The sequence below is a fragment of the Aulostomus chinensis genome, chromosome 20 (genome assembly GCF_037954235.1).
Source record: "Aulostomus chinensis isolate RoL2024-O1b breed Wild chromosome 20, RoL_Achi_v1.0, whole genome shotgun sequence".
NCBI classification, from domain to species: Eukaryota; Metazoa; Chordata; class Actinopteri; order Syngnathiformes; family Aulostomidae; genus Aulostomus; species Aulostomus chinensis.
Window position 1 is genome coordinate 15,597,862 of NC_141339.1, and position 22,159 is coordinate 15,620,020.

At 41.8% G+C, this 22,159-nt stretch overlaps 2 protein-coding genes across 3 annotated transcripts in view; one reads left to right on the forward strand and one right to left on the reverse strand.

Annotated features, from left to right (window-relative positions):
* efr3bb (EFR3 homolog Bb (S. cerevisiae)) overlaps nt 1-9,466 on the forward strand; it is a 30,420-nt gene extending 20,954 nt beyond the window's left edge. The window contains exons 7-23 of the mRNA XM_086188594.1: nt 1,400-1,534; nt 3,314-3,392; nt 3,657-3,792; nt 3,901-4,062; nt 4,267-4,378; nt 5,143-5,194; nt 5,861-6,033; nt 6,149-6,224; nt 6,322-6,483; nt 6,618-6,749; nt 6,836-6,903; nt 6,991-7,118; nt 7,406-7,497; nt 7,648-7,696; nt 7,986-8,092; nt 8,174-8,223; nt 8,322-9,466. Of these exons, the coding sequence (XP_086044720.1) occupies nt 1,400-1,534; nt 3,314-3,392; nt 3,657-3,792; nt 3,901-4,062; nt 4,267-4,378; nt 5,143-5,194; nt 5,861-6,033; nt 6,149-6,224; nt 6,322-6,483; nt 6,618-6,749; nt 6,836-6,903; nt 6,991-7,118; nt 7,406-7,497; nt 7,648-7,696; nt 7,986-8,092; nt 8,174-8,223; nt 8,322-8,427 (1,819 nt within the window). The 3' untranslated portion in view covers nt 8,428-9,466. The remainder of the gene's footprint in view (nt 1-1,399; nt 1,535-3,313; nt 3,393-3,656; nt 3,793-3,900; nt 4,063-4,266; nt 4,379-5,142; nt 5,195-5,860; nt 6,034-6,148; nt 6,225-6,321; nt 6,484-6,617; nt 6,750-6,835; nt 6,904-6,990; nt 7,119-7,405; nt 7,498-7,647; nt 7,697-7,985; nt 8,093-8,173; nt 8,224-8,321) is intronic.
* A 1,665-nt stretch (nt 9,467-11,131) lies between these two features.
* On the reverse strand, nt 11,132-21,760 carry LOC147242979 (pro-opiomelanocortin-like). 2 transcript variants are annotated; one of them, XM_086189861.1, is made up of 4 exons: nt 21,625-21,684; nt 21,396-21,460; nt 16,654-16,801; nt 11,132-13,124 (listed from the first exon to the last, which is right to left on the reverse strand). In XM_086189861.1, the coding sequence occupies exons 3-4, from the start codon at nt 16,774-16,776 to the stop codon at nt 12,411-12,413; spliced, it is 837 nt and encodes a 278-aa protein (XP_086045987.1). In that variant the 5' UTR covers nt 16,777-16,801; nt 21,396-21,460; nt 21,625-21,684; the 3' UTR covers nt 11,132-12,410. The 2 variants fall into 2 exon arrangements, with proteins under 2 accessions (XP_086045987.1, XP_086045986.1); XM_086189860.1 differs by lacking the exon at nt 21,396-21,460 and having other exon boundaries at nt 11,134-13,124; nt 21,625-21,760.
* Nucleotides 21,761-22,159: the final 399 nt, after the last annotated feature.

Here is a 22,159-nt window from a genome sequence, read left to right on the forward strand (position 1 = left end):
GAGAGAGAGAGAGAGTGAGACAGGGAGAGAGAGAGAGAGTGAGACAGGGAGAGATTGTGTGTGTGAGAGAGAGAGAGATGCCTCAGCCTTGGCAATACTCCATGTACTGTAATTCTCTTTGACGTCAATGCCAAGATCTGAAGTTGGGGGGGGCAAAAGGGGGGGAGTAACATCAGGAGGAACTTTGGAAGATTGGGTGGAGGGAAGGATAATAGAATGTAGTGTGATGAAAATGTGGAGGTGAGAGGGACACAAAGGTAAACAAGCACAATCCAACAGAGAGGCATATTTCCCCCGTCAGCTTCCCTCTCGCTCTGCTCCAGGCCTTCCCCTGCTGTGCATCCTCCATTCCTCCTCACTTGAGCTGAGCAAGTCCTCCCCTGCCATACCATCCATCTAACTCCAATAAAACTCACAGATGGTGCATTTTGTCCAAATCCCCATGCAAAGGCGCAAGTTCATTTAGAGATCAAATCCAGACACAGTTCAGCAAGAACCTTGGCTATTGAGACTCTTTTGGGGGGGGGGGGGGGGGGGGACAAAGGTTGTTTCTTGATTTCTCTGGGTGCTCTCACACTCAAATACCATCAGGAATGGTAACATGAATGTCACGTGCTGCTGTCTGAAAAGGATTTTATGTTCCCTAAGCAATTCTCCTTCAGACATTGCTTCAGCAGAATTGATTTACTGAAATTGCCCTTCAACGCACTCCAACTACATCATATGTACAACCTCCCTGTTGTTGTGGTTTCCACAATAGCTGTGTCAGAAAGCAGACTGGCAGTGAGCTTTCAGATGCTCATTCCTAATAAAAGGAGAGGTTGTCTGCTCCCAAAAATCAAATATTCAAGGGGCTTTCCTCTTTTTCCGCATTAAAATTATTTTAGAATGTGTCTTCTACAGTAGTTCTCGTATTTTGCTTGGTTTTACATTTTTTTCCATTGCTTCCAAAATGATGTGGTCTTCTTGGAATGTGAGTTAAGTGCTGAGAGACAGGAAGTTCAAGTCCCTCCGCAGCAACAGCAGGCGGGATGAAAGAGTGCAGTTAATAAATAATGTAGTTATTGGCGAGGCTAATCCTGCCCCGAGATCGAGTTTTCGAATGACTGGACTCATTTCTTTGCCGTCTCGCACTCTGAAGTATATAATTGTAGACATGTCCCCATATGTACAGGACACATACACTGATGTAGAGACAAACCTGTCCTCAGGAGTGATGGCTACAGTGATGCAGCAATCCACAATGTGTACAGCCTTCGTGGGCCTTGTTTCTGTTATTGAGTGTAATTAATTACGCTCTTTATTTTCTCTCTTGCTTGTATCCACTCCCCACCCCCCTTGCAACTCGCCCTCGACTCCCTCCCTCTCCTTCTTTCTCACCTGCATTGCTCTCTACCAGCCGCTCCCCTTCACCGCTGCAGGCATCGGAGAAAGAGAAAGAAAGCCCAGTGGAGCTGACGGAGCGCTGCTTCAGGGAGCTGCTGGGACGCGCCGCCTATGGCAACATCAAGAACGCTGTCACCCCTGTACTAATGTGAGACAACTTCCACACACTCTTTTATTCACAGCATCTCCTTGTTATTTGTGTGACGTATTTTCATATTTTGCTTTTTTTTCCTTCAATGTTGACGAAACCTAAGTTGAAGGATGCAGCTCAGGGCTCTGCTGCACCATTTTTAATTTGACTCTGATTGTATTTATGGCGACGTCTGACTTGCACGCTTGTTTTTTTTACAGTTATGATTCTTTTCTGATAAAAATATATAAAATTCCATGTATTCCATTCCATTATCATATTCTAATTTGAATGTCTCTGGCTGGACGTCTGGGAGGTCAGCTTTAGTTATGCATTTTGACTCTCCATCCATATAAATCTCTCTTCTTCTCCTTCTATTATTTGAATGCAGCCTGCTCATGTCTTTCTCTAGAAACAGCAAATAGTGGTTCTCACTGTGCATGTGCTCACCTGTCTTAATCTGCCACTTTATAACTTTATATTGTATGGTGGAATTGCTCAGCTGATTATGATGTTTTTATCAACTTGCTAAAGTAACATTAGCTCAGAGATTTGAGATTAGCTGAGAAATATGTATATACATATATATGTACATATATATATGTATATATATGTACATATACAGATTATTACACATTATTAAGGGGGTTGGAAGTAAACAACGTTTGTAAAGTTTAGATAACCCCATACATGAAATATTGACAATGTAAACATATATCTTTTCTGCTTTTCAAACCACTAGTTGAAGGGAAATAAGTGAGGAAGATGCAACCAAAGAATGTGGAAAAAAGGGCGCAATCTTCTAGGTTTGAAGGTGAAATGCTAATGTATTAAAACTGCATTATTTCGACTGCCCAGCAGGGGGCACTGGTTGTCGCTGTGGTTGTATAGAAAGGATTCGTAACCTGATTTAAAATTATCCCCAAAAAGTTTATTGTCTCAATCTCCAGTTTAAATTCTTCTAAAAAAGAACAGGATGATCACTGAGTAAATTACAGTGCAGTTGTAGAGTAAAGTAGACATTACCGCAGGCTCTAATAGCAGCACTCTGGAGGCTTCAAATCAGGACTCTATAAATTAATGTGTTGCATCACAATCCCACTTTTATACAGTCTATGAAAGCAGCAAAGCTCCCCAGCTGGACTCCAACCAGGCATGCTCTGGTTCATGGTTGATAACTCCTAACTAAGCTAAATGTTAGTATTCAGTGTTACGCAGGAGCAGCTGTATGAATGAACTGTTGGATCACTCTAAGTCACAGCCGTGCTGATGGGACTGTAAAAATAGATTAATTTCATTGTCCTCCAGAATCCATCTGGGAGTAACTACATTTACCATTTTCTAGTGCAGTAATATATTCCACGTCCACTTCTTTTTTAGCAATCTTGAACCTCCTGTTCTCAGTTTCCTCCCAATACCCCTTCAATTCATCTCAGATGTCATGTGCTGGGGGAAAGCAGCTCTCGTCCATCCATCACTTTCCAACTTTCAGTCTGCTTCATGCCCGAGTTATTTAAACCCCCTCCCCTCAAACATAACCAGGGCAGGTTTCTACTGTTGTACCAACTGTTCACTAGAAATGACCTTGATTGTGGTTTAGCTTGATAGCATCGATTAGCCCTTTCCTGACATGTTATTGCATTGTTTCTCCTACCCGTATCAACATCCTGATTACATTCAATGAGAAAAGACAAGAGTTGTGTCATAGGATATTTAATGATTGTGGAGTCTAACCATTACAGTTTATGATTATTGGGTGTTTAATTAGATCTTCCCTTCCTCTCTGTGTCCCTGAAGGCACTTAGATAACCACTCTCTATGGCAGGGAAAGACCTTTGCAGTACGTTGCTTCAGAATCATCATGTACTCCATCCAGGTGACGTATCCTCACAGACCTCTCTCTCTCTCTCTCTCTCTCTCTCTCTCTCTCTCTCTCTCTCTCTCTCCTTGACATTTTGTAGAAAATAACAGATGTTTCCAGATTGAGTTTTTGGGCATCTTTTGTTGCTCTAAGTCATTAAAAGCTCTGTGTCAGGCTCACAGCTTTTGTTTTTTTGCTACCTGCTTGCTCTTACCACTTCTGACTCTGTCTTTGTCTTCACTGCCACTGGTTTTAGTATTTTTATTTTTCTCTTTTTAGTCCCAGCATTCTCACTTGGTAATCCAGCAGCTTCTGGGTCATCTGGATGCTAACAGCAAGAACTCAGCTACAGTGCGAGCTGGGATAGTGGAAGTATTGTTGGAGGCAGCCGCCATCGCTGCCAGCGGATCTGTAGGTGAGAGGATTTGTAGGCTTGAATGCTCATGTTAGGTGGGGTCAGCTACATGATACAGGAGATGTGATTATTTATTGTGTGTGTGTGTGTGTTTGTGTGTGTGTGCAGGCCCCACTGTGCTGGAAGTGTTCAACACCCTGCTGCGACAACTCCGTTTAAGCGTTGACTACGAGTTGACCGGCTCCTACGATGGCAGCACCAACATCGGCACCAAGATCATCAAAGCTCACGAGGAGCGGCAGCTGCAGGAGGCTGTCATCAGGACCATTGGTGAGTGTGTGTGAGTGTGTATGTTCTGAGTTCCACTGCTGTTTCAGCTGGTCCTGCATCTACATACTCTATGTTTATACATGTGTGAGATTTACACTGACTGGAACATGCATTCATGCAATCTTTTGTTTCTCTTCATTCAAAAATCTTTTTGTTTACTCTTTTAACTTTTCTCTTTCTTCTCTCCTACTCTGTTTCTTCAAGGGTCATTCGCCAACACTTTACCAACTTACCAGAGATCAGAGGTCATGCTCTTCATCATGGGCAAGATTCCTGTCCCAGGAATTCACCCAACTCTACCTTCTACAGGCTCTGGGTAGGTTTCTCACAGATCTCACACAATACACAACATTTCCCCTTTCTACATATTCAAACACTACATCACCCCAACAACCGCCCCCCCCCCCCTTTTTTTTTTAAAAAGGAAACATTTCAGTGCGGGCATTGTCTCTTACTGGCACAAAGTTCAGCAGTTAACTGCCAAAGGTCATAAAACAAATAGAGAGAGAAAGTTTGAGGTCCCTCATGCTAACATTTACTACAGTACAGATGACTTGCGAGCCTTGGGTCTGTTTGTAATCAGAGTTGAAGCATTCTGAAGCATTCTTTTGATGGTGTTTCTGTATTGGAAGCTGTGTCTTGCATCAGCAAAAAGGCTGTTCACCAAGTAGGACGGACAGGCCAATAAACGACCTCCTGCACTATTGGGTTTCTTGTGTATTGGTCCATCTCTCCTGCTTTATTATTGGCTGCCTTTTTTTTCCCTGAGCATTCATGGTGAAGATACAACTTCCTTCAACACTGATTTTAAACAGACGCAGGTTTTTGTAAGTCACAAGAAAAGTTATGTTCCACGGCAACATTCAGGACTTCATTGACTTCCATTGCTGCAGGAAAAGCTGGAGGTTATTAATCCTCTAAAATTCCTTCCACTCTGAAGTGAACTTTTAACAGCATATTTGACCTATTACCATTGACCCTGTTACTTACTGCACTTCTTAAACTTTAGAAAATGTAAATTTGTAAAGACATAATGGTGATTTCATGGATAGTGATTTTGATTTGCTCTTTGGTCTTCAGGCCTGAAGGCACCAGGATGATTCAAGTTATGCTGCTGAAGTCGCTGGTGCAGGTGAGTCTGCATCTTTGCCCTGTTATCAATGGGACGATGTATTTTCGTAAGATAATCCAAAAGTTAGCATTACTGTGAGTTCTCTAAATCAAATCTGATGGGATTTTTACATTAGCTTTTGGATTACTGCCTAAAATAAACTGCAATATATTTTTTTGTCTGGCAAGATCGTCTCCACAAATAAACAACTATTTTGGTGTGATTACATTTGCACGAAAAGATTGATTAGCTGCTTATGAGCAATCGCTATTTTTAAGACATAAACATAACATTTCAGAATTCAGATGGTAATGAGTTATTTTTTATGTGTCCTTACGAGGAGCCTAAATGTACTTCAAATGGTCTCTTTTAGCAGCAAAAACCTCTGGCAAAGACAGTTTTTCACAAGTCATTTATATTTTTGCAGTTCTCTACGCTAATTCTTTCTTTGGCCTGAATTATTGTGTGATTCAGCCTGACTTCATAATTGTGTTCTCGTCAGCTTAAGAATGTTTATGCAGCCAGAGTGTTTCTCTAGTGATGTCATTTTGCTTTTTATCAAACCATAAGTCAGTTGATGAGGCAATCAGGCCCAGTGGAAAATAATTTGTTGTTCAAAACATGCATGTAAAGAAAATCAAACCCACTTTCATCATTGTGAACCACATATACTTTTAAATGTCTCAGGTTACTGCGGGTTTCCAGACCACCAACATGCTAACAGCTCTGCCCAGCTCCTTCTTGGAGCCACTGCTATCTTTCTCTCTAACCGAGGACCCGGAGGTTCGACTACTGGTGCTCCAAATCCTTCTTAGTCTCATTGACAGGCATGAGAACAGGCCCAAATTCTCCAACATAAGGTGTGTTTACTTCTCTTTAAACAGTAAGAGGTGTTAGAAAGAACCTCATTCAGTTTGTCCTATGATCGGGCTGAGCTTTGTTGGACATAACAGCCTCTGTGTTACTGTTCTGCAGCATCGTCAGCGACATCTCTGTGCTAAAGCTCAAAGTTGACAAGTGTTCCAGACAGGACAACTTATTCATGAAAAAGGTAACACCCCACACCCTGCGTCTGCCGCTGTTGTTCAGTACAAAACACAGATGAATTCCTTGACGTTGTGTCCCTGACCTCATCCGTCTCCTCGCAGCACGGCCAGCAACTGTACCGACACATCTACTTGGGCTGTAAGGAGCAGAGCAGCGGCCGGCAGCACTATGAGTGCCTCTACGCCTTGCTGGGTCTCCTCAGCGTGGAGCTGGCCAACGAAGAAGTGGTGGTGGACCTCATTCGCCTGGCCCTCGCCTTACAGGTACTCACGCAAAGGACTTTTTCATAAATACTTAAGAACAGAATTTGACGGGCTCCTCTAACAATAAATAGAACATGATTTGAAGATGTGATGGCTCGGTGATCTTCTCCGATGTCTCTGTGTTTCCTGTGTAGGACCTGGCTCTGTCCACTGATGAAGGCCTACCACTTTATAACCGATGTGCTGTTCACGCCCTCTCCGCTGCCTACCTCAACCTCATCTGCCAGCTTACCACCGTCCCGGCCTTCTGCCAGCACATACACGAGGTGTGGGCCTAATCTGCTCCAGTGTGTGAGTATCATAAACTCTTAATAGCCTTTATTAACACATATTTCTCTTCTCTGACACTCAGGTAATTGAGGTCAGACAGAAAGAGAGTCCCTACCTTTTGCCTGAGGATGTGTTTATCGACAGCCCCAAGTAAGTATGGATCACATTCCCTCCTCCTTCACTCCAAAACTACACCAATATTTGACATTTAATACATCACTCCCTCTTCTTCATTAGGCTTCCTTCCTCGCTTGACAAAGTAGAAGGTGACGTGTTGTTCCTCCAGTCGAAGCTCACAGAAGTCCTCGGAGGAAGCGGTTACAACACAGAGAGACTTGCTATGCCCTATGTGCCCCAGTATACAGGTAAGGAGGTCTGATGATATAGTCCTGAATAGATTCCTGTGTGGAAGGACGCTCAGCAGATCCCTTACCAGTTAGTCTATCCCCAGTTTATATAGTTCTATCCTTTCAGGTGTTAATTTACCTTACAAATTAATGTCCTACACCATTAAAGTCTTACTGTCTCTGTTTTACACTGACGTGTTAATGTACAGTTTGTAAAACCTCACTCAGAGTGTTTTTCACCAACTCAAGTTCACTGTTTTCCTACTTAACAAAAAGAAGCAAAGATTTGCACTATTTTGTTCCAGAGGAGGACCGTCTGTCCAAGAGGAAGAGCATTGGGGAGACGATCTCACTGCAGGTTGAGGTCGAGTCTCGAAACAGTCCAGAGAAAGAGGAGGTACCGTAAAGGGAAAAAACTGATCACATGCTCAAATATGCAACACTGACATTCATTTTGGGGAAGGTTTTGTTCCAGCAAATGTCTCAATTGTAACTCTATATTCCCCAAACTACTTTTTAACTCCTTACGTTGCTCTCTTTTCTTTAGCGGACACCAGCAGAGGAGATCACCTTTGAAACCCTGAAAAATGCCATCGGTACGTCCCACTCTTGCATCAAAGGTTCTGTTTCTTTTTTAGTGTTACAGTACGTCTTTTTTGTTGTTGTTGCAGTTGTTTTACAAGTTTTGTGTAGAAAACTATGGCGCACTCAGAGAATGCAAACCTTCGCTTAAAGCTATAGATGATGGATAACAGGCTCCTTTTTGAACCTTCTTCGCGTCCAACAAGTATGATGAAATTCAGCACCATGGTTTTTGGGTAATCCTGTTGAACGTTGAACATTCACGCTGTGATACAGTAACAAAATATCTGTGTCTCCCTCTAGTGGACAGTGTTGGGATGGAAGAGCAGGAGAGAGAGCGGAGGAGGCAAGTGGTGGAGAAGTTCCAGAAAGCTCCCTTTGAGGAGATAGCTGCCCACTGCGGTGCCAGGGTACAACTACAACATTGTCCTTGTATCCACATGGTTTACTAAGTTGTTGCTATTGTCTAATGAGATGTCTTTTGTCTTTAGGCTACAATGCTACAGAGCAAACTGAATCAGATATTTGAGATAACAATCAGGTAAGAGGCCTTTGATACATTCAAATGAAACAGTATTTTCATCAATAATGGCAGTTAGATGAAGAGATCGCAATTCTTTGTGTCTCCCTCACTTCCAGACCGCCGCCGAGTCCATCTGGAACCATTTCGTCTGGTTATGGTCAAACCCAGAGTCGCTCAGTCCCCATTTACGAGATGAAGTTCCCAGACCTTTGCGTTTACTAGCGAGGTTACAGTACTCTTACCCTCAATGTAAAGGCATCTTGACCTTGGAGTCACACAGGCAGAGATGAGATGAAGATGATGATGACGATGATGATGATGACGGGGGATGGGGGGTGGGGGGGCAAGCTGAAGCTGCTTGAAGCCAAACTAAAGAACAAGCCACTTTATTTGATTAACTCCTGCCCTGTGATCGCAGCCAAAACAAGCTGGCTAACATCAATAAATGCAGCAGTAACCTTAGCTTTTATTTATTCAATTCCTCCTTACATGTCTGTAGGAACGCTGCTGTTATGGGTTTCAAGTTAGTCATTTCTAACCCTAACCCTTCTTTCAACGTAGAGTGGTTTCCCATCTGTACTGACACGCTGCATGCCGTCTAACTGACAAATTTTGAGGAGAGCACCTTTATTTGTCCTTCCCAGGGTGCCATACTATCCTGATCCTTGCTCACAAAAAAAAAAACAAAACCAGATAGAATTTGTTTCTTCTGACATTTTATTGGTTTTATTAACTTTGGCCAGGTATGTGAATGTTTGTGGGCGACTGTGTTCAGGATGACAGGCAGGTATATGGATGTACTTAACTACTCCTTCTCCACTAACACTCAGCTGTCCATAGTGATTTCTTTTGCCTTTTTTAGTGTTAGCCAAAAGTGCTTTTTTTTCTTACATGACACACATTTATTTCCACCGTAATTTTATTTTTGTTTTGTTTTGTTTAAGAGGGATAAGTGGCTATCCTCCCAAAGTGAGTGTGCCTTATAGGTGACTCAATCAAACCCAAGAAGATATTACGGCGATGTTTACTCGATGAAACACTAGGAAAGGGTCCTTTATTTTTCTCCTTCCCATATAAATGTGTATATACAGAGAACTATATAAATCTTTAAGGTGATGTACAGTTCCGGAGGTTTTTGTGTGTGTGTGTGTGTGTGTGTGTGTGTGTATATATTGTACATGAAACTCTAGACTGCCACTGTACTGATGGATAAGGCAGAAAGTCCCAGATCGTTTTTTTTTTTTTTTTTTTTTTTTTTTTTAAGGTGTGACCAGCAACACATTTAATCGAATCCACATCAGGCCACTTGATCATTCTAGTGAGCCGTCCTGCTAAAATGTTACTGATGTTACTGAACCCAAGTTATTTTCTATGTTGGGAGACAGAGCTGTGGCCTGTATTGTTACCATGACGTTCTGAGTCACGTGGGAATGAGTTTGTAGTCAGTCTTTTATGCCATACCGCTGCAAAAGCAGCCTCTGAACAGTGCATCATTCCCACTCAGCAAGATTTGAATACAAGCCATCTTTGTGGGTGTGCACAAACACACACACTCTCACAGGTATACAAAAGCATAAAGTATAATGGCAATAATTTGGCACGAGCCTGGCCGACACAGCTGAACTGTAGGTAGCAGGTCATGTGTTCTGGAGTCTTTTACCTTGGTGTTTTAGTGATGTGATAGTTCTGTTGTTTTTTTGGGTTTTTTTTGTGACGTCGTGAAAGACTGTCCCCCCTCCCCGCTCCTGCACTTCTGCGTGGCACTTGTTGCAGCCATATTGAAACCATTTAGTGTCGTAGATGGTTGTGTCCGGTTTGTCACCGTCATGTGTTACAGCTCTGTTTTGTTCAGGTTTTATAATGTTGTCGTCTTCTGTATACACATGTAACACATCATCTGTTTGTGCCAGTTCGTGAGTGAATGTTTATTTGTTCGCCCGTCTAGTCATAAACAGTCATGCAATCTTTATTGTCATTACCCAGAATTCAACTCTTCAGACACAGTTTACAGTCTTGTGACTCCTTTGTATCTTCAAGTGCAGTGTGCAGCTGTCTAAACCTTCCAGTGAAACTATATACGGACACTCTTGTACAACCGTTTTTCCAACATCTTGCAACTTTCGCAGTTGAAACCTGTAAATCTATATCAGTCCGCTTGTCGTCATTGCGTAGTGTAATGTTAATATGAACTGACAGTAATCCGATTTTACTTTTATCATTACATGTCTGGTTAATAGATCTGTTTACAATGTAGTGTTGTAGGCCGAAGCTATTCATTCTGTGAACTTTGCACTTTAAAACTGGATTACCTTGTGACAAAGGCAGCTTTTACTTGGAGAAAATGCCTTATTAGTGTCATACCTGACTTTGCATGCTAGCAATGTTGCTTTGTTGTACAATAAATTTGTCTGTAACCATGAAAGTTTGAATTTTATTGTGTTTCATTACCAATATTGCAATTACACAATCGCTTATGCAATTGACTGCCTGCCTGCTTGTATCAGTGAACATACTGTGTATGTACATGCATTCTCATTCATTTCTAATTCTGTTGCTGCAGTCAGTAAAAAACTATGAACAGGATTAGCTTTAAAAAGTCACTCCTGATGCCAGATTACACTATTTAAAAAAGTAAAGCTATTTAGATTTAAAAAAAAACAACATAAATTTAAAGCTAGTAAAGCCAATCTCTTTTCTTTCTTTTTTAAGCATCTAATATTTTGTTCATTTATTTATCCTTGGTAGAGGTAGCTATCTGTATTGTTTTTGCTTTTTTGTATATAAAAATTAAATGAGTTCAAACTCATACACAGTAGACCTAACTAGTAAAAATATATTTTATTCAGCTGTGTATGTTTCAAACAATTTTCATAATCAGATTTTATATGTATGGTGCAGAAATGTTCTTAAAACAAACAAAAACAAAACAATCCACCTATTTTTTCCCCTGTATTAATCCACAATTGAATTTTAAAATCTCATTGGTATTTGGCCAAGGAAATTGGAACCTATGCTAACGCTAACTTCCGGGTTGACAGGAAGTTTTTTTTTTTTTTTTTTTACCTCAGGCAACAGCGCAGGGTGCTACATTCACGTTTCAGCATTAGCCGCGGGAGCTAGCTGAAAGGCTATAGCGGCTCATCATGGTAAGTTAGCATTACATCAGCTAGCATTACTTGAGGCTAATTCATTTGAATGAAGGATATTACGTGAAGAAATGCAACTCAACTTTATTTACCAATGTAATGGTGGTTGTTTGACACTGAAGAAATACAGTCAATGAATTCTAAAAGAACACATATATTTGTAGCATCTTTTATGGTATGTTGGCCACTCATATATGGGTTCTACCAGGTGAACTTGGTTAATCCACAAAAGATGGCACTGCGGGTTATAGTTGGAAATAAAGTGGTGACAGCCTTCAAGATTGATGGCGTCATAGAGAAATTAATTGACAACAGGCCTCTATTTAATTGTTTGTGATGTTAAATATGACATCTAAATGGGTTTTCAACCAGTGTGTATTCACCATAGACATTATTATACTAATTCTGATAGTCATTTGTTTACATTACCTAATGTCATATACATTATTTCCAGGTTTTCTCCATTATCCATATTATCTTATACTGTATTTTGTAGTTTGTAAATTTTGTTATTTTATCTTCAGTACAAGAAGTACAAGCTAACCAGAAGTCTTCAGCTAAATTAGGTGACCTCCATCAGGTGAGTGGTGTCAATGACCAAAAGTCAGACAATAACAATAATCATTTACTGTAAACAGAATTGTCTTTAATATTTTGTTGGGTTCCAAAAACTGTAATAATAGCTTTTTTAAAAACATGTTCATTCACAAGCATCTTGAACCCTATTTCCTTTTTTAGTTCCTTTTTCAAGACATTACTATCCAAAATGACATTTTCATTAACAAGAAAACTTAAGTTGAGGCCAAGGAGGTCACAGCAGTCGATGGGTGCATCAGTGTTTATTGTCTTTAGTGACCTTTGGCCTAGAAAATACATTCAACGACATGCTAATAATAATTACCTGTTTTTAATCGTTTAAAATTAAGAGCTGTGGGTATTAACATGCAATGTCTATTAGAGTTACCCGCTCACACACACATTCACTCACTCACTTGTCCACACTCTCTCTCTCTCAAACACACACACACACACACACACACACACACACACACCTTTTATTCATGCCCTTATCCTCTGAACATCCTTGACTGAAATGTTCCTGAAGACCCTGGCCAGCCTCTCCTGAGGTCTCCCCTTCGACGACACGGGTTTGGAGGCAGGTGGGCTACCCCGTCTGAAGCGAGTCTTCTGATACCTCCCATCTTTTTTCCCCCTTGACTTGGGGTTGCCTTTTGCTCTCAACAATCCCTTAATTTGGTTCTGGTTCCCTTTTGAGCCATCGTCCTTACTGTTCAGCTGCCTTGGAGCCTGAGGGGAGAAGCTGCCCTCTGCTAAGCTCCCTCTGTCCAGAGGGGAGGGAAAGGTTTTGACTGGTCTACGTTTGGGACCAGGAGGTTTACCCCAACGGAAATGTTCCATTGCATATTGCCTCTTGTCATTTTTGGATCCCACTTTTGGAACTGGTGCTTTGTCTCTAGAGGGTTTACCCCAGCGAAAGTGATTCATTGAATAGGAGCGTCTCTTCTCACTTTTAGGCGCCAGCTTCGGCTCCGGCGTCTTGTCTTCAGTCGGTTTACTCCAGCGGAAATGCTCCATGGAGTACGAGCGTTGGTTGGTGCTGTGGGCTTTCAGGTCTGACTCTGATATCTTGTTTTGCGAGCTTAGAGTAGCCAGAATGATGCTGAGGAGGACTTCATCTTCAGCATTAACTTTCAGGGCCTGAGGGTCTGGGAAGTCAGTCTGGATCACAGACATGCAGAGGTGAATGCAGTCCTGCCAGTGAGAAATCACAGACACCAGAAAGTGTTCGTCATGTCATTTTGAAGCAAGAAAACGTGACTTGGTAGCATCACGACTAATAAAAATGGATTTATTCACATATGGAAAAAAAAAAAACTATCCTCGGTTAAAGCCCGGTTAAAGTTAGACTGGCAAATGTAAATATATCTCTGTTGCCAGATTAGCATGATTCATGCTCAGCCTAAATTTTAGCTTCCAACAACAGCTTATTTTCTCCATAAAAACACCTTAAACACAGCGTATCGTATGTAAATGAATGAACACCGACTAGAAAAACCCCTCCAAGCCGTCATCCATTGTTGTTTGTAATGTTAACCTGTTGCTCAGACCAAACAGACATCACATACAAACTCTATGTAAACAGACAAAGTGAATGACGTGACAGGAAAATATTCAACTCTGGAGAGAATTTTTCGTGACCTCATGTCACACGATGGAAACTACGTTAAGAAAAAAAAAAAAACGAGTCAATTTAAAAGTTGTTTGTTTGTTTGTATAAACAGCTTATTTGTAAATTCTGCAATTTTTTTTAAAGAAACTATGTGGCGGTGGCAGATAAAAAAAATTCCAATGCCGTAACACTGTGTTCGCTCCAACCAGCAGTTTGTTTTTTCTAACTATGAGTTTGGTTATTTTTTTGTAAGAACTTCAGAGCTACTGTCTGCCTAACATGAAGGGAAACTGTGTTATGTAAGATTTACCTTGCAGCCTTTTGAAACATCTGTGCTCAAGATGTTTTTCAAAAAAAATTTTTTGTAGGATACCAACAGCGCAACATCATCAGCATATAAATATATGGCAAAGCAAGCTCAAATTAAGACAAGCGCTATGTGATTGAAAAAAGATGAAACTTTGCACAAAAAAAATAAAAATTTGAGCGAGGGGTATTGGAAGTAAGAAATCAGTGTTGCGTACACAAAGTAGAACCCTGCAAAAATGTGTCTGAGCACATCAAAGTCTCACAGCTGCTGGAGTACAAATCCCAATCCACGAATTCATTAAAAATACAGCTGCTTTCCCGTTGTGTTTGTCACTCAAGACACTGGAAAGTATCAAAATTCACAAGCATGCTGTTTCTGTTTGATTTCACTGTGTAATTTTAGTGCCCCATGCAGAATTTTACCCCTAAGAGCAGTTAGAATATTTACAACTCTATAATATTTATTGGAGGTTTGGCTCCCAAAGACTCGGAACAAAGTCGCAACGGGGGGGTGGGGGGGGGGGGTCACTGGTGAGAGTTACCCATCCATCATTAACACCAACCATCTCATCCTCCATCTAAAACAAGAAAAACAACCTCCTTAAGGGAAACACTCCCACGTACAATTCATGGTGAGGAGTCCAGCTTTCCAAACACTCCCCAAGCAGAGAGCAGAGGCTGGAACCTTGAGACATCATCGTCGTTTTATGGTAATTATTCACCGCAGGACATTCCTCAGGATTCCTGTCCAACACCCCATTCTTCCAGACTTTTCCTGATCAATGGTATCAAATTTCTAGTTCCTCATCACCACAGACACCTCAAAGTCACACATGGGCAGACACGGTGATAGCATGTAGTTTGACTGATTTAGAGTTTTTTGCTGGAACACTCGAGTTGAATGTTGAATGGAAAACTACCGTCCCCAAGAGGTACAGACAGGAAATGTCTCCTGTCGGTTGAATCGTGATTCGATTCGTGCCACAGGTGAGTTTCACTTAAAGCCAAAATCATCACTACTAAAAGGCCACCACGCCACACATGTACAATGATGGAGGCAGGGGGTGGTGCCTGGCCACCTCACGCTGAATCCTGGCCACCCTTTTTTCCACCCTGGCCTGATCCCAACCCGATGCAACCACCGCAACACAGCTGTCACTACTTTCCGACATGTGGAACCTTTGCTGCACTGCGATTGCACTACTGGACACGTTAGATGCGTGCGCATCCTGTGTACACATCTGTTGTTGGTTTTTTTATGCACAACAAATATACTTTGGGCACGTCCAGAGTGCTGGAGACGAGACCAGAGTGACATAAAGGGTAGCTTGTAATATTAGCGGGGAGATTGGTGTTTCGACGCTAGCAAGCTTAAAAGTAAGCTGTGTCTACCCTCACTTCTTGCTCTGTTTCATAAAGTTTGGGGTCACATTAGTTACAACCAAGTTAACCTCCCCACCACTTCACCTGAAGTAGATCGCCGCCCCTTAATCAATTTGAGACAGGTGCAGCAAGCGGCCTGAAAACAAATTCCCTTATTGTATCCCTCTCAGACGTAGCTTAGGGTTCTGTTCCTCTTTTAATTGTCTTTTCTTTCCTACACCACACACACTCAGCGACGTACACACACCAGTTCATTGCTGGTTTTGTTTACATCAGGAATTACCATGTCATGCTGAGTTTGTCTAGTCATCTTTTTCTATAAATAAATGCACGTTGAGACGTGGTTCAAGTCACTGCGTGCCGCCAAGAACTCCCTAAAATGAAACAACTGAGACTCATGCTGTCGAGCCTTGCCTACGTCATCCGAGCTGGAAGGCAATCGGTGCCCCGTTTCAAGACTACTAAAATTAATATCAAGAGAAATTCAACCTCTTTTATTTTCTTTGATTTTATAATCCTCTACATCATCTTTTTTTTCCGCTACTAACTTTAATTAGTTTCAGTAATCAAAAGAATTTAGTTTCCTTGGTGCAAAACATTGCATTTGATCGTTGATCCCTGTCATCCATCTTCAATCCGTCACACTTTCTGCACAGATATGATCTATTCATGTTGACGCCTGCGTGTCACTGAGTTTGTGTTGTCGTGCCGGTGATAAATCAGCAAGAACGTCTCCTCGGGATGTTTTCAGGACCCCTTTCCAACTCTGTCTGCCACCTGATGATTTAAAGACTCGTGGTCACATTTAAATCAGCGCTAATGCTTATCACATGTTGCTACCGTGGTCATAAAAAAAAAAAAAAGGAAAAATAATTCTGGCCTTCACGCGACCCCTGAAAAGAAGAACTCACAGTTTGATCCATTGTTCTGATAACATTTCCAGTGTGATAAGAGCTGCATGAAGTATTTGTTCACATTCATGTGAGCAGAAGGTTAAAGGAGGTACTCGGTCATGAATTATCAGTATCCACGTTTGATGCTCTTCTAAAAAAAATACTCCATTTTTTTCTGAGGCTTTTTCTAAGTTATTATTATTATTTATCAGCGAACGTTCTGATTTCATCTTCAAAGCACTTTGTCGTTTGTTTTTTGGTAAAGCGCTTTACAAATTAGAATGTTCGAAGTTTGATTTTTATGAGTATTATGTCATTATTATCGATTAACCTAGTAGATATTCAGTTGCATTTTGTTCTGTGCACTTTGAAGAAGGCTTCTATGGGCATAAACAAGCCTCAAAGGATTCGAATAAGAGCAAAATCTTCAAGATATAATGAACTCAAAATAGTTCTTCTGTTATTCTTTCATTCATATTTCAGAAAGTAACCTTGGTATAGGAAACAGGAGAAGCGGCGGACCTACCCGTATTCTGGCCTTGTTGCTCAGGTCGCTGCAGATGGAGGTGTCCTTGCACTCTGATGCAAACCCTGGGACGCACATACAGGCTATCAGTACCGCTGGTAACCAACACTGACACATCATCATCCTGCTGCAGAGTGAATGAAAAGACCTGCAGAGAAGGGAGGGGAAAGAAAAAAATGGTATAACATGAATTATATGACTGTGTGACTGCCTGATACACAAATATTCACTTCATTTTGGGAAGAATTTGGCCTGGTTTCTTTTTAGTGTTGCGATTGTGTAACTCAGCCTTGTATTTCTTATATAACGTATTTCAATTATCTTGGTGTAAATGGGGGGGAGGGGGGATTTGTGGCTGTGTGTCATGGTTGAAATAATTGGTTGCAACACTGCTCAACATCTCCCAGTGTGACACAAATTATCGCGTCCTCTTAGCAGCAGCTCGTTCATCTTATTTACCGGTAATAGCAGTGGAGAACAAAAGTGGTCGGTGTTTATATGGAGCTCCTTAGGTTTCAGTGTTGCCAAAGAAGGCGTGCACAAGGTCTGGAGCGAGGTGACGGGACGGGGACAGGGGGATTTGTCATCGGCACTATGCAGACTTGTTTAAAAAAAAAAAAAAAAAGGGAAAATTCATTGCTTCTCTGTCGGTTTTGTTTTGAGTTGAAGTCTTTATCAGTTTAAAGATAAAGCAAAGGAATGATGATGTCCAGCCGTTCTCGATTTAAGGAATGGCCTAGGTTCAAATCCAAGAATCTTGAGCAACATGCATGAGAATACGATTCAGTAATCCCCCTTATACTTTAAAATTTATTTAGTTTGTTAACAAAAAAGTGCAAATAAAAAGAGTTCTATTTCAAATTCCCTCTTAAATTCAGGGATGCTTCCAGGGACGTCTGGCCATGCTAACTTACCACTAGCTCCTAGCCGTAGCGCTGCTGTTGCTAATGTTATGATGAAGTCAGCTGTGGTTAACCAGGGCTGTTACCCCATTGTCAGAACATTCCTACAATAATAACTTTATGAGTATTACGAATATTACTGTAGCAATTTCAAGAGGGGGTGAGGAGATCTGACACCTCTGGCCGCCAACCAAAATCAAGTCCACCTTTAACACCATGATTGGTTTCTCCTGGTTTGAAATCTGTTGGAAATATTTTGAGATAATATATTGTAATGCGCCAGAAGGTAAATGGGTATGAAAGACTTTCCAAGCCTTAAACATAAATCACTTGGCTCATTGTACACTACTGGCTGGCTGTTGGAGGTCGATCAAGAGGTCTTCTGCATCCCATCGGGGCCGGGAAGTCGCTTGTTACTGCAGAAGTAACACGGGCTGACTGATGAAGGCCGGGATGAATGTCTTTGCTTGTGCCGACTGTAAGAAAATCCCTTTGGTCCCGCTTTACAATCCATACCCCTCTCAGGAAGAATGATGGATGTAATTTGCCAGAGGAGATTTGGATTTTGCTGTAGAGTTGTGGAACAAACCGAGTGAAATCATATCCGCAACTGTCCAGCTTTATGGTCCAGTGGTTTGGCACCTGAAGAAGTGACTTCTTGACCAGCAGAATTCTTTATCACGGTTCAACCTGGAGCTCTCTGACTGATTGTGTTGGAGATGGGTTTTTTTTTTCTGCTCCAGGAACTGGTGATCTTGACTATCATTGTGGTTTTACAGAAGTATTGAGGCGTCGAAAGAAGAATGTTCTGCTTTCCATAGTGAACTTGAACCTTGGTGGTAATCGGGCTCCCGAGAGAGGTAATGGGACCAATTATCCAATTTCTCTTATTTTCCCTCCTAAAATTGCTCCCGTGAAACTTCCTGAGAAATGTCTGCGAGCTCTATTTAAATCATCTTGAATGTCGTCGTGGGTGTGTTTTGGCTGAAACAGTAAATTAAACAAGTCTGTCTTCCCCTTCGTGAGGACTTCGACCGAGGAAACAATTTCAGAAGCTGAAAGATAAATTACTCTTCCCCTGCACAGGCTGCTCAGTCCTGTCAAATTCATCCATCCATCCATTTTCTGTACTGCTTTTGCGTTAAGGGGGCTGGAGCCTATCCTAGTTGACGTTGGGCGAGAGGCGGGGTTCACCCTGGACGGGTTGCCAGTCCGTCGCTGGGCCATCAGGACCAATTAGGGGCTCAGTATCTTGCTCAAGGACACTGAGACATGGTCACGGGGGAAGTGAGGATCGAGCCAGCGTCCCTCCCTTGCTAAATGGCCACTCTACCTCTGAGCCGTGTCGCCCCTCCTGTCAAGTTAATTATAGTTCTTTTTTTTCTGCACAAGATGCTGCATGGATGGGAAATATTGGGTATATGAAGACATAAATGTCAAAAACATGTGTCTCCACTTGCTCCCACGGCGTCACTGAGTAGAATCTTGTTGGTGCAGAGTGCGACACCAGAAGGCTGCTTTCACATCCGATACCTGTACTTCGGTTGATTTTGTGCAGTTTTTGAAACTCTGCATCTAACCCTAACCCTAACCCGATCAGAGCGGGACAACAGGAACGCACACCGCTGTAGTGTGACCTTGAGAGGGCAACGGTTTTTAATTGATACTCCCGAGTTTCGGAATACACAAATACCATGTTGAACGTGTTCTTTTGCTTCTGATACTTCTGAGTGTCAAGTACCTCTCTACTTTCACATCGGTCAAAGCATATAATTTTTTAAGGAGCTGTGTACTTTTTCCTCCACATTTGGTGAGGGTATTACTGCATCAACTTAAAAAGATGTTTGGAGGGGATCTTTAACGACACAAGTAATGCAATCAATACACACCTCGACACAGAAATGACACACTGAGCTCCTGACACACACCGTGCAAGCAAATTATCAGCATCAGCACAGCAGGAATCCATTAAAGCTCTGTGAGGTGAAGCAGATGTGGAAAAAGAGTCGTTCACCTTTTGATGCTGCTGTGTATCCCTGTGTGTGTGTGTGTGTGTGTGTGTGTGTGTGTGTGTGTGTGTGTGTGAGATGCAGCTGAACCGTCTTAATATTTCAACCTAAATCACTGCTGCATCCTGATAAATACACTTGACCACACCTCTGGATACTCGCCCACTGGCGCAAACCCATGAACGCTCAGTGTTTGATCGACCACAGCAAGAAAGTGACAAGAAACGTGGTTTTATCTTAACCTCACCTCTCGATGCCTAATCCTAATCTAACATATTCACACTTAAACCCCCGAATCTTAACCAGGATTTTACCAATGACATTCTGCCACATTAGAGCCGGTCTTTGGTCCCCCTGAAGACGAAGGGTCCTGATAAGGTTAAAGCCGATACCAGAAAAGTCCTCTAATACGCAAGAGAAACCATCCCACACACACACACACACACACACACACACACACACACACACACACACACACACACACCTCCTTTGGCATCAGCAGAGACACGCCTGAGCTCCAGTTCAACTAAATCAAATGCGAAAGTTTTAAGTGTTTATTTTCAACTACCACAGTGGTTTGTAGATTCATGTAACAAGCCTAAATAGATTAAATAGAATTTTCAATTACAAAATCATGAAATTTTAAATAGGAAATGCAATAAATTACTTTCCAAAAAACATATCAAACGTGGATCAGTGTGTTGATTCTGTTCTAACATGAGAGATAATCCCTAGTGCAGAGAAAAAATCCTTAGTGACTATCAGAAGTTGGTGAATCAGACACATCAATCCCTTGGAAGCATGTCTTGAATTCAATTTAATCCCAGATAAGGAATCTGTCCTTGGATTTGCAGGGAGTTCCCTTCTCAGTCTTCAAACTTTAATGCTTTTGACAAACATTTGGTGGAAATTAAAACAGAGCATCTACAGCGTGGAAGCATTGAAAGATTCCATGAGAGCGTTCATTGAATTTGCGGTTATCAGTGTTGACGCTCCACCAGCTGAGTTTGTGGAGCGCACATTCGCCAGGAGTATAATTACAACTCAAATGTAGGTCATTTAAGTTCTCTCTCTCAAAAAAAAAAAAAGAAAAAAAAAAAAGGAATGCTCGTACACGTCAGTGTTCGATATTTCTCTAGCTGATGTATTTAGCCTGAAACTGCTCACCAGTGTTGCCAAGTCATTTCCCCTTTAATTTGAGCACGGTCCCAAAAACGTGTTGATACATGTTTTCCAAATGGTCCAGTATTTAATGCTGGGGGGGGGGGGGGGGGGGGGCAGAAAAAAAGACAGAATGTACAACTAATCTCTTTCATTTTGGTGGCTGTTCAAGTGCAAGCACGATTAAATATCGTAGCAAATCATTATAGGTGACTAGTTAAATAGTTGATCGAAACGCTCGGCCTGTCAGAAGTTGTTCTGTGAGGAGCCGACCGTACGAGCCACTTCAGCGGCAAATATTTGCGTAAATGAAGGATACGTACGCAGATTTTCAAAGTAATTCTTGCAGAAAGATGTTCGAGAACATCCCAAATGATTCATGTCCAGTGGACCAACGCTTGGCCCCATGTCAACGTTTATGATCACCTCCCTCCTGTCTCACCGTAAATCATAGCATCAAACTCCGCTTATTTTATGTGTTGTCGGATTCCATAGCTGTCACTGCTTTAAAAGGAATAAATAACCCAGTCCACGTGTCATCTCTTCTTCACATCCTACAGGAGATTAGTTTATTATTACCTGTATTGGAAAACTGTATCTTGTACTGTAATTTAGAGGAGAGAGTCCATGATGGGCTGTTGGCTTTGTAACTCTAGCAGCGGAGACTCACCTCTTTCTACAGAATGACTCACGCAGCAGATTTCTCTTCTTCTTCTCCTCCACCAGCGCTGTGAGCTTTGACGAAAATAGATCGAAACCTTATGCACAAAGCTATCGAGGCTCCAGATGTCAGAATAAAGTCTTAAATCCGTCGGTCAATGAGGATTATCAGTTCAGAAAAGCAGATTCACGCTAAAACAACAGGACCCCACACCAAAAGAAAAGCTTCTTTTTTTTACCTTTTGCAATTCCTTTCTTTTCCTCCCCTTCGCTTGTCTACAGATCCTGAGGAGCGTGACTCCCAACTGTGATCCTGTTCTTCTTCTGCTTTCTCTGCTGCTCTGTGTTGAAATACTCTGTAGGAGATGGTCTGTGGTTTGTTTTCTCTGGGAAGAAAAGCTGGTTTTATAGGCGCATGAAGTATGGAGCTTGGAGTTTTCAAGGCCCTGGGGTGGGATTGAAGGGATCTCCTGCTTCTTGTGGGAGGAACGGATTATATATACGTGTGTGTGTGTGTGTGTGTGTGTGTCTAGAGTAGGTGAAGAGCACCCACGTGTTCTTTTTCTAAGCAATGGAGGAGCTCACTCAATAACACAACAGGTATGTGAATAAGTTGTTGACTGGGCCCCTCCTGTTTCCTCAGAGGGTTAGTGGTCTTAATGAACAAGTAAAGACTGGTAGCTGCCAAGGTGCTCGTTCATTACTGGGACCCCTGACACTCAAGAGCGTAGCACAGGTCAAGTGTGTGTAAATCAGCCCATTGTTGGATAGGAA